The following is a 12,325-nucleotide window of genomic DNA, read 5'->3' as shown; positions in this document are numbered from 1 at the left end:
TTCTACTTTTTAACCATACTTAGCTTTTATCTCTGCTGTAATATTTTTCTTTATTTGTCTAACCTTTTTTGTTTTATCACATTGATTGCATATAGTGCATCATCATATTATTATTTCTATATAATAAAATAAATGCATCTTTCCTGCTTAATATATTTTGTAACACTCAGTGTGAAAATAAAATTAAACAAAATAAAATTAAATACTGCAAACAAGACTAAAGGCTGACACATTCTGTATTTAACAAACACATAGTATACTTTACTTGTAATGGCCTAGTTAGGTGAAATAGGAATTATCACTAGTGTAAGTGCAATACATTAAGTAAGCCTTTGTTTGCACAACTTGCAATTCCTATTCCAGATTAGTCTTTAATTTTAAGGCAATCTGTTTGCACGCTTTTTTAAACTAAGGTTAACTAACGGAGTTAAGTAAGGTTAACTAACGAACTCTACAGTGTAGCAAAACTGTAGCAATTCAAGAATAGTTTACTTGATTTAAATTATTTAAAATTCACCTCACCATTAAATTACACTCATTTTAGGCAAGTAGTCTCAAAAGACAAAATCAACAAAAGACAAAAACTTACTTAACATTTTAAGTAAGGACAGCTGTTAGATTTTACAGTGTATTCAGTATTTACTCTAATGTGGCTGTGCCTGCTCATGTCACAGCAGTAAGCTTCTAATACTGAAAATTGCAGCGATGGCTGTCACAATGTTTGATTCTATGGCTGCCATGTGACTTGGATTGATAGTGTACGTACGTATATTCCCAGCAGTGCTGGGGAAGTTTAGGGGCAGCTACATCTGACAGCCTGCTCAGTTTCGATCGTGATTCAGTCCATTCTGTCCTATCAATCATTCAAAGGCATGATTGGTTAGGAAGAGAAAAACAGATAAGAGGATGGGGTGTGTGTGTGTGTGTGTGTGGGGTGGGGTGGGGGGGGGGGGGGGGGGCACCTTATACCTTCTGACACTTGACATAAGTAAGTAAATGTAGTTGACTTGTTGGTTTACCAATGTATAATACATATTTGTTTATATATATGTAAATAGATACACACACACACACACACACACACACATATAAATTAGTGGTGTTTAAATTAGGATTGTCCCACATGGTTGAGTCCAATGTGTATAAAGGGTTAACTGAAACAGCAGCAGCCCTGTCCAATCAAAAGCAACTATAATATCATCAGAGCCCCTCCTTCAGAAACACTGCTTGAATGAGGAAGTGAATTTAGGAGTCATGTTGCTGCTCATTTCGTTTTGACGTGTAGTTGTTTAAACAGAGCGTATGATTAATTTTGAAAAGCTAAGGGACCGTTCGTTATTTATAAACAGGATCACCGGAGGGATTTTAAGTGCTTCGATCAAAAGTTGCATGACCGTCCCTGCCTGCTATATAATTTCCAACGAACCTCCAGCAGCATGTTCAAAAATGACATGACCCTCCCCGGCCAATTGTCAATGTCTTCCGCCGACGATCTTACGCGCTATGAAAACACATCATCACATGCTACCGCCTTAAAACCAACCTCTGCTTTCTGATCTTACACATCACACTTCACCAAGATGGTGGCCATTTCAGTAGATTTACTCACTAACATTGTTGTGGAAACACAATGGAAACTAAATGCACACTTCCTGCGACTGGATTAGCCTACTTGAAAAGTTACTCCTCTAGTAATTATTCACATGAAATAAAACAATAAAGCATTGAGACCATTCAACAAAGCACACTGGGTAATAACAAATTCAACACATGAACTTGTTGCTATGGACTCGTCTCTAGGCTTCCTCAGTCATTGTAAAGCTGCCGAAGCTGAACATTATCCAAAACTTAATTTCTCAGGCGAGCTTCAATTTGGGAGCTTGCTACACTCCTTCCTTCTCAAATGACTTGAAAAGGCCGTTTGCACAATTTCACAAATAATCACAGGGACCGAAAAATACCTAACATGCCAACTTTTTCCGGGTTTATCATTTTAACGTTTCCCCGCTGTCCTGCCGTTTTAATATATTTTTCCGTAGAATATCCCATATTAGTGTAATACTCTCATAACATTAGTCCTGCATTCTGGCCTGTCTCTGTGTTGTCCTGTTGTTACCCCTTGCCCTTCCAGAGAAACAGATGTATTCAAATCATCGTTTTGCTTGCTTGAATGCGAACTCAGAGTTAAGGCTCTGGCATGGTCGTGCGTCACATTTGCGCGTGTCCAAGACGTGCGTCATTTTTGCCGTGGACGTGAAGCATACTCCAAATTCTGCTGTCCTGAATGCACTTTAAATCGTTAAGGTTAGCGCCTGCGCACTACGGCTTAACTGTGATACTCTGCCCCACCAACTGGGGGCGGTACGTCGAGCCTGAAAGTAGGACACAACCACCAAAGAAGCCTGAAACGCATGAAGAAAAGAATAACGTGGGATGTGCGAGCACTCAACGAAGGAAGAGCTGATGAAGGAAAAAGCACCACGAGTACGTTCGCCTGTCTGCTGGGAAGTTTGATAAGCTGGCCCATCGCATCGCTCCATTTATCATCCACCAGAACACACACAGCACACCTGTTGGTATAGCTGAGAGACTAGCTTAGCCTACTTGCTTATTAGGCTACTTAGGCTACAAGCCTATAGCTAAGTGACTCGGTGCTGCGAGGGCAGCAATAATTGGGACATTTTTCTAAACACAGCATGGTAAGAACGAGTTGTGCGTACATATGTCCTCAGTTAAATTTGTATTGAGTCTTCACACCTGCCTCATACCAAAAAGTATGAACCAAAAATCTGTAAATATGACGTGTCAATAAAAGTTTTGAAGTAACTATTTGTGTTCATAATGTATAATGTCTCACTGTGATAATGGGTGTATTTAGAGCGAGAGGTAGCCTAGGTTATTCCTTCAATTATTATTATGATAATGCATATCCGGTGTTGACAGGCGAGTTTCGAGATTTGAGTTCAGCATTGTTCAGGAGCTAGGTGATAATGATTGCACCTGGGAGAGGTAGGCTACATTCCCTTTATTATTATAATCACTATTGATAACGCATTATATACGGAACAGGCGAGAATGCATCTCGATCAGCAAGTGTTACTGGGTTTCGCCTGAGCGTTGTAGATAGATACCTTTATATGGCTCTGGGTTTCGCGATTTGATTTCAGCATTGTTCAGTAATAGGTGCTAGGCTACGCTCATTTTTAAAAGATGCATTTAATCCGAAGTCATGTCAGCTCTCTATGCAGGGAGTAGGGCTGTCACTTTTTATTTGAACATGACGTGAAATATCCGTAGTCAAACTATAAATAAACTATTCGGTTTTTAGTGCTGTGTAGCGCATTTCTACAGTCTATGATTAGTTTTATTTTATTGTTTGCCATCTCATTCAGTGCTACATGATCCAGGGTTCATGACCAAAGCAAGCCAATATAATAGCCAGTAGCCACAATGAGCCATATGCAGCCACCCTGTTTCGACAATCAGGTGACGTACAGAACGGCCAGGAGATAATTACGTCCCCAACTCATCTAAAATGTGGTGTCTTGAAATACTTTGGGTTCAACAACATAAAGTGACCGTTAAATATAATGTTAAAGAATGTATCTGTGGATAATTGTGGCTTTAATCGGTCGAAGTTGACTCCATTTCGTGGTGTCTCACGTAACTCAAAGCCAGGCAAGCTGAGGACAGGCGCTCTCTCTGTTCCATCGTCGTTATAACCAAACAAGTCTTCTTCTGTCTAGGTTTGTTTGTAGGTTTAAGTGTTGTTCTTCTATGTGGTCCACCTACTGGAGGGGAGTGTTTACAGCAGTTCCGTTTCACACATGCGCAGTCTACGCGTCACTTTGACGCGCGGTCTTAAAATTCGGTCGACTCAAAGACGCGACGCATGCTGTAAAAATGACGCAATTCTCGTCACGCGCTCACCAGTGCCGCGTGCGCGGGACGCAGACGCGGGAGCGTACCATACGCTTTAGGCCTATTTAAGTTAACGACGTGGTTGTCGTGAGAGCACGAATTATTAGCGCTTGCAGTGTTCGGCCGTAGGCTATGCCTACGTGCGCACCTGCCAGGCTACTCAGCTAGACAAAGAATTCCCCCTGTATATTCACTCCAAGTTGGCCTACCATAACTTACCAACTACACTGTAGACCATAAACTGGCTATTTATATGACCAAATGTATTTGTTCAACTTTATGAAGCAGAATTACGCACTGCTACTTGGAACGTAGGCTAACACATTTTTGTTGGCAGGAGAGAGAATGACAGCGAATAACAAATTGCACTGTTGCTGGCAGTGTTGGGAGTAATGCGTTACAAAAGTAATGTAATTACTGTAATATATTGCTGTTTGCGGTAACGCGGTAATGTAAGGCATTACAAAAAAAAAATTGGGTAATATTTACTCGGTACAAACTTCAGTAACGCGCGTTACAATGCAGTTTAACCCAAAATTAGGTGCTTGTTTTGTTTTGATACATATTCGCAAACACCACGTGAGAACAACAGAGGAGAAAAAATCCGCGCAAAATAGTAGAACGTTATCTCCTGATACTGGTTGAATATGACTGTGGCTGCAGCAGACTCGCAGGCGGACTCTATTTGCTGGATGGACATAAGCCTACGCTCATTATTTTCAGCTTGTCAGAGACAAGGCTATGAAGAACATAATAGTTAGTGCACTTTGTGTGCGAAACCGAAAGATCTCTCAGCTCGCGAAATAGCACAAGTAAATTAATGAAACATCTAAAGTAGTGCCACGCTAATCTTTTTGATTCTTGATAAAACACAAACTATGCTGTTGTGCATGCCAGCTTTGTGCTGTGAACTTGAATTGAAGAGAATAAAGGGATAGAAATGCAGAAAAAGATTGTGTAGCCTGGCAGTGCCACCGGTCCCACCACGCGCATCACGCACTTTGCGTTGGGCACCAAAGGACAGAGGGGGCACCCAAATGTAACCAATGAATAGTAGCTTTACTGCAAACTGCGTTTCACTCTTCATCAATAACGTTTACAATGTCAAAATGCACTAACACGATGTTACATGCAAGTTTGATACCTTTTGGGTTCTCTCAATCACCACGTAGTAGCCTACTAGAATTGGTGGGTCTTCAATCATTCGTTTTCCAAGCATTTAGGCTACATGAAGCACATGATATGCTGAGTCGACTGAAACGCATTCCATTCAGATAGCTAGGTGGATACCAGGCTCATAATTCACTTGTATTCACGAAATGTGAAGCAACATGTCATATACTTCCATTTCCAAAGCAATGAAGGTTGCTTAAAACAACTTAACATTGTGCATATTATTGTTAATATTGTGCTATCAATGTAACTCAAACAAATAAGGCTTGTAAACAAGAGCTAGCAAAAGGGCATTATGACAACGTAAAGATCGATCAATGCTCTTAAAGTGACAGTGCACCATTTATAAGTAAAACAGCATTTCTTCAGAAATGAATGTTTAAAAATACACAGTAATGGTCTGTAAATAATAGGCCTTTTATTTTACTTTAGGTGTTTAAATTATCATTTAAATGTCACTCACTCAAAGCCACTCACTTAGGGCACTGAAATGGCCAGCAGGCCACCATCTTGACATGTCTTTATTAAAGGAACCGTATGTAAAAAAATGATTTCAATTAATCATAAAATTGCCCTGATATGTCACTAGACATTAAGAAATCATGTTCATTTCAAATACTTATATCACTGACAACAGTAGTCTGGCCAGGATATTGTCATTTAAAAAGTGAAGTTGCAGCCCTCAACTGATGTTGATGTTGTCATGTTGTGTTTTGGCCTAATGCGCCACCCTCCACCTATCTACTAATCACAAAGTCAGTAGTGTTTCGTCATCCGGTTGCCAACTCTGCCAGTCAGAGGGGAGGGGAAGGGGATACACCGCTCTACAGTAATTTGAAAGTGATTGTAGTACCCGTTTTGGCCACAATCTTACATACGGTTCCTTTAAGCTTTGATTTACAATATAGTAGGCTCTCTATTGATTTTAATGAGTAGGCCTAGGCCTTAAAGTTACAGTATTTCTATCACAATTTACCAGACTTTGACCTTTTGTCGGTTTTTAACAAAATTCTGACTATGATTGTTCCTTGTATTGCATTATGAGCACTGCGCCTATTGCATTCTACTGTTGCCTTAAGCCTAGCTCAGTCATTATGCTATACCACATCTCCCTCCATTGGAAGAGCAAGCTGCATTGAGCGTAATAAACTGCATTTAGAATGGCAAATCCATATTTCTAGATATTTTGGTGAAAGTAACTTAAAAGTAATGCAATAGTAGTGTAATGCCTTACAATTCAGAGACAGTAATATTATAATGTAACAAATTACTTTGAAATGACAGTAATAAGTAATGCATAGTACATTACGATTTTGAAGTAACTTGCCCAACACTGATGTCAATGGCAGACATAGTATATGACTCGGTACAGAGTTTGTATGGCCTAGTACCTAAGGCGAACTTGGTATAAACATCTATATATATTCTGAAAGTACATGTTATAAGGATTCCATTTCACCCCCCTTTTACATATGCACAACTTATTGTTTTCACAGCCACACAATTTGAAGTTCAACAGTGTGTCAATTACAGGCCTAGTATGTGACTCGGTACAGACTTAGTATGGCCTGGTACTACAAAGGTGAAGTTAGTATATTCTGAAAGTATACATAATATAAAGAGTCCACCCCCCCCCCCCCCTTTTTAAAAAAAAAATATGCACAACTTTGTATCCATAGCCACACGATTTGTAGTTCAATAGTAGGCTATGTATTAATGACAGGCTTATATGACAAAGGCAAAGGCAAATTTGGTATAGATATCTTTATATATTCTGAAAGTACATGTTATAAGGATTCCATTTCACCCCCCTTTTACATATGCACAACTTATTGTTTCACATCCACACAATTTGAAGTTCAACAGTGTGTGTCAATAGAAGGCCTAGTGACTTGGTACAGACTTGGTATTGCCTGGTACTACAAAGGTGAACTTGATATAAATATCTATGTGTATTCTGAAAGTATATGTTATAAGCAGTCCATTTTACCCCCCTTTAAAGGAACCATGTGTAAGATTGTGGCCAAAACTGGTACTGCAATCACTTTCAAATTACTGTAGAGCGGTGTATCCCCTCCCCCCTGACTCGAGGTTGCCAACCCGGATGCCAAAACACTACTGACTTTGTGATTAGTAGATAGGTAGAGGGTGGCGCATCAGGCCAAAACACAACATGACATGACAAAACACAACATCAACATCAGTTGAGGGCTGCAACTTCACTTTTTAAATGGCAATATCCTGGCTGGACTACTGTCAGTGATATAAGTATTTGAAATGAACATGATATCTTAATGTCTAGTGACATATCAGGGCCATTTTATGATTAATTGAAATACATTTCTTACATATGGTTCCTTTAAATATGCACAACTTATTGTTTCCATAGCCACACAATTTAAAGTTCAATAGTAGGCTATTGTTGTATAGTATGACATGCCTAGGGTAGGCTATATGAGTCCGTACAGAGTTAGTATGGCATATATCTATAAAGACGAATTTGGCATAAATATCTATTCTGAAAGTACAAGGAGTCCATTTTAGCCTACCACCTTAAGTTTGAACTAAGTGTTATTTGATAATAGTGTTATTTTAGGTCTTGTTAATGAAAAAGGTAATCCTTCCACAATTATATTAATGCAAAGTATAATCGTATAAAAACATTAACTTTAAATCAATGTATAGTACATTATTACCCCCTTTTTCTATGTTTGTTTTTGTTCCCCTATCTTTTAATAGTAGCCTACATCAGGAGATGGAGACGTTTATTCAGAGAATGTCCGTAGACGGGCTCTGGTTTGTCTTGCCTTGCATTGACCTCTCCAGAATAAGTCCCGCCTCCGTAACTTCCGTATCCATCCAACTTCCGGGCGTGGATTGTCTATGAGAAATAACATGGCGTTTCGAAATATCATACCGGTAAAACATCTGTAGGTAGCGAAGTTGAAAAAGCTGGTGGGCAGATTGGCCTACACACTTCTGCCATGTTTCCACTGGATTTTTTGATTGTCGGTGCCGTTTAAGTAGTATACTATAGACTATACTACTTAAACGGCATCGAAAATCAAAAAATCCAGTGGAAACTAGATGGCAGAAGTGTGTAGGCCAATCTGCCCAGCAGCTTTTTCTACTTTGTCACCTACAGAGTTTGACAGGTACGATCTTTCAAAACGCCATGTTATTTCCCATAGACAATCCACGCCCGGAAGTTGGATGGATACGGAAGTTAGGAGGCGGGATATATTCTGGAGAGGTCTATTGAGAAAGGTGTTGCGTGAGATCACTTCTGTTCAATTTCAAGGATGTTAGCAAGACAATTCTGCTATAATTACAACATTTGCACATGCATTTACATAGGCTATAAGTTTCAGCAACATGTTTACATTTCGTGTAAACCTTTGAAAACCGAATTTTAACCTACTTTATCTGATCGTTCGTCTGTACCTTTATTTTGACGCTTTCCGCCGCCATATTGCCCGCTATTGTCGCGTACTGTCGCTAGCTCCACGGAACTGTTACAAGCATGTTACCAGCGATGTAATAACGGTTAACGTGACAGCGGTGTTTTAACTTAGTTGAAGTAGACCTAGCCTACTATGAACACACTGTGCTATCTTGTGTACAGTTGCCAGATTGGGCGGTTTCCCGCCTTGCAATCTATTTTGCGGGCAAAAATGGGTTTGGGCGGGTGTATAAAAATTGGGCTGGTTTCGGATCAGTTCGGCGGGTTTTTGTAGCCGAAACACATAGGCACTTCAGACCCTTCTTCCAGCGACCCTCAGCAGGCAGCAGTCTCTCACTCACTCACTCACTCACACACCCTCTGGCTGACGTGCCCCCTAAACTCACAACAGACACTCTCAGCTCACGTCACCTTATGTATCGAAACATGCATTCTAGCTATAAATGGCATAGTGCATGGTATTTCCATAACCGCGAGATATGCGCTTCACAATGACGGCAATAAGTTGTTAGATATTCATAGCAGACAGTAAAGCCCAGCAGTAATTTATCTAAAATAACACATATTAAGTACCATTCATGATGTTGTCAAATATTGAAGTTGTGGGAAGTTTAAGCTGTATGTTTCTTTCGTCCCCCATGTCGTTTCCCGGCCAGGAGGGACGAATGAAACAAAACGCACGTTCGATTTCTCCTTAAATAACTACTGAATGGTTTTGTTCAGACCTGAAAATGCAACTGTATTTGACAGAGGACAGATGTAGGTTGCTTGTGACAAAATATTAGCTTTCAGTGTTTTACGATGTCTTTGTAAATTACGTTTAATTAAAAAGTGTTTCAGTCTGGTTCTCCCCTACTGCGGCGCAAACCGCCCTTCAAACACACAGCTCGCGAGGTTTTCAAATTTAGCTAGCTGACTGACAATATCAATATGCCAAAGTGGGCAAAGATCATTTTCTCATTACAGTCAATCTCTTTATGAGGGTGCACACTGCTGAAAGATTACCTACGAGACAGGATGGACTTTCCCCTTCTTTCAGGGTTGATGGATGTGCGCACAGGTCTTGCGCGAATGGCTTGACATAGGACTACGGCCCACGTTCCGTCCAGCCCGACAGTTGTTGAGGAAGTTTGACAAAGCCTACTAGAACTTTTTAATTATTTTTAGGCCTAATAACAATTGCTCAAAGCAATTTTCACGAAGGGCCTAGGCCATAGGCCTATGTTTTTTGTGTAGAGATGGCCCGCCATGCATGAACGTGCAGCGCACTGACACCCCTGTTCGTTCAACTCGACTTTCATGAAAACTCTAGGTTTAACTGCCTGTCAGGTAGGCCTACTAATTGTTCTAAATTACAGGTGTCAAACTCAAGTTTGCCTTTAACCTATATCTGGCGTATGAACATATTTTTTGCGTGTATAGAGTTGCCATGCATGAACGCACTGCTTCTGCAAAGAGCGCACTGACACTGTCCTAAATAGCCTATGTTCAGCGCGATTTTCATGAAAACTCTAGGCCTAACTGCCTGTCTCAAGGAATAGATAGCGCCTATGTATTAATTAATTGTTCTAAATCACAGGTGTCAGACTCAAGTTTAACTCAAGCCTTTAGCCTACATTTGGCGTAGGCCTATGAAAATATTTTTTGTAGCCTAGAGCTGGCCCACCAGTTATGAACGCACTGCCTCTTCAAAGAGTCGACACCCCTGTTCTATAATCAATGCGATTTCATCTAATACATGAATATGCATGTCATGTTGCTATTATAAATAATTGAAATGTTGTGCGTTAGGCTATTTTGTATGTTCATATCCACTCAATGTTTGTATGTTAGGCTAGCCTACTGAATGCTTTTGTTCCAAGCGTCTATTGACACAAACAGACTCATTGATAGTCTACGTTTATTGCATTATTTTAGAAGAATAGTCTGACTGAGGTCCGTGTAGCCTACTTTTGCGTTCATTTGATTGAATATTGTTTCTGAAATTGGATAGGCTAAGTCCAAAAATGGGTAATTTTAAAGCTTGTTAATGATTTCAATGTGTTTAAATGAGAAACAAGCAAAAGCAAATTTGGGCGGTTTTTTGTGCATTCTCGCGGTTTTTGGCGAGGCTTTGGGCTGGAAAACCTTGCTGGCATCTGGCAACACTGACACTCGTATGGAGTAAAAATGGAGCCTATACCCTTGATGAACATCTTTTTCGCTGTTTTCTGTATTTCTGTTTTCGAACTCTAACTACGGTGGCTAACGTCAGACTTAAACATGACTTCAAGGTCTTTCTCAGAAGAGGATTTCTCCTGCCCGGTGTGCCGTGACATCTACAAAGATCCTGTTATTCTCACATGTAGTCACAGTGTGTGTAAAGTCTGTCTGCAGCGGTTCTGGGAGGCAAATACATCCAGAGAATGTCCAATGTGTAGAAGTGTCATCTCAACGGAACATTGCCCCCTCAATCTGGCTTTAAGAAACCTGTGTGAGATCTTTTTACAGAGGAGAAGTCAGGCAACTGCAGCAGAGTCTGAGGTGCTTTGTCATCTGCACAGTGAGAAACGCAAACTCTTCTGTTTGGAGGATAATCAGCCTGTGTGTTTAGTGTGTCGAGACTCAAAGAAACATAAAGATCACAGGTTCACTCCCTTATATGAAGCAGCACAGGAACGTAAGGTAATTAACCTAAGAGTTTCGCCTATGTTAAGTCAAGTCAAGTCAAGTCACTTTTATTCATGTAGCACATTTAAAAACAACAGGAGTTGACCTAAAGTGCTTTACATGGCAAAAGAGAGGTTGGGCAAAACGGTTAAAACATAAAAAGGGACCCAGGGATACACAGAGTCTGAATAAAGTAGTGTATAAAATAAGTAAGAAGAAAAACAATATTACATGAGTAGAATTAAGAAGTAGGCATAGTACATTAAAATCATTAAAATAAAGATTTAGATCAGTAGAATACATGGATTTCTATGGAACGTCACGAAAACATGCATGCGCAACCAAGAGGCAGAAAGCACCACAGAACAGCATAGAGCAATGCAAAAGAGCAAAAGAATAAAATGAGTTTTTGTGCTGAAAACTGCACCAATTCGAAATCACGATGGCTAGAGAATGTTAAATATGTTCAATATCCCTAACGGAATGCATGTCTTCGCCAAAAATGACAAAATACGATGTTATAGGCTATTAATAATCCAAATGAACGTCAAACTTTGAAATATAGTCTGAAATGAGATGTTATTATCATTGAGACAACAGGGGTATACAAAAAAATCCGATTGTAGCTTACATCAGCCGACTATTTAGGTTAAGTTTATAACGTTGTGGACGGCCACCAAGCGTCTTCTGCCTCGCGGCTGCGCGCGCATCTAGTTTTGTTGGTAAACGGGAAACCCGTGTATAGATAAAGTTAAACATAAATATAATATAAAATAGAAAAAAAAAAGAAATGGAGTAAAACAGGTAAAATAGAGTAAACGGGAAAACAAACAAAAAATTAAACAAAGTTAAAAGCAATAAATAAGTGAAAAAAATAAAAATAAATAAAAGTAGCCTAAGTGGTAGACAAAATAAAGTAAAAAGGTAAAAAAAAAGAGTGAGCCATTTGAGCAGAGGGGAAAGAGGGAAGGCACACGCAAGATACGGGGCGCTATTAAAGATTGTTAAAAGCAAGAGAGAAAAGGGACGTTTTTAAATTAGACTTAAAACTTTAAAAAAGTCGAGCACTTAATGTGGGGTGGAAGGGGATTCCATAAGTTTCGGCCAGCAACAGAGAAG

At 39.7% G+C, this 12,325-nt stretch overlaps 1 protein-coding gene across 1 annotated transcript in view; it reads left to right on the top strand.

The window, feature by feature from the left end:
• The window catches only part of LOC143099963 (zinc-binding protein A33-like), a 45,103-nt gene that overhangs the window by 3,301 nt on the left and 29,477 nt on the right, over window positions 1-12,325 (top strand). The window contains exon 2 of the mRNA XM_076262869.1: window positions 11,023-11,221. Within this exon, the coding sequence (XP_076118984.1) occupies window positions 11,023-11,221 (199 nt within the window). The remainder of the gene's footprint in view (window positions 1-11,022; window positions 11,222-12,325) is intronic.

Source organism: Alosa pseudoharengus, unplaced genomic scaffold, assembly GCF_046254945.1.
Source record: "Alosa pseudoharengus isolate Yale_2024_CS ecotype anadromous, Long Island Sound unplaced genomic scaffold, YU_APseudo_1.1 YU_APseudo_1.1_scf_3, whole genome shotgun sequence".
In the NCBI taxonomy this organism is placed as follows: Eukaryota; Metazoa; Chordata; class Actinopteri; order Clupeiformes; family Clupeidae; genus Alosa; species Alosa pseudoharengus.
The sequence above is the reverse complement of the archived record's forward strand: the minus strand, read 5'-3'. Positions and strand labels throughout refer to the sequence as shown.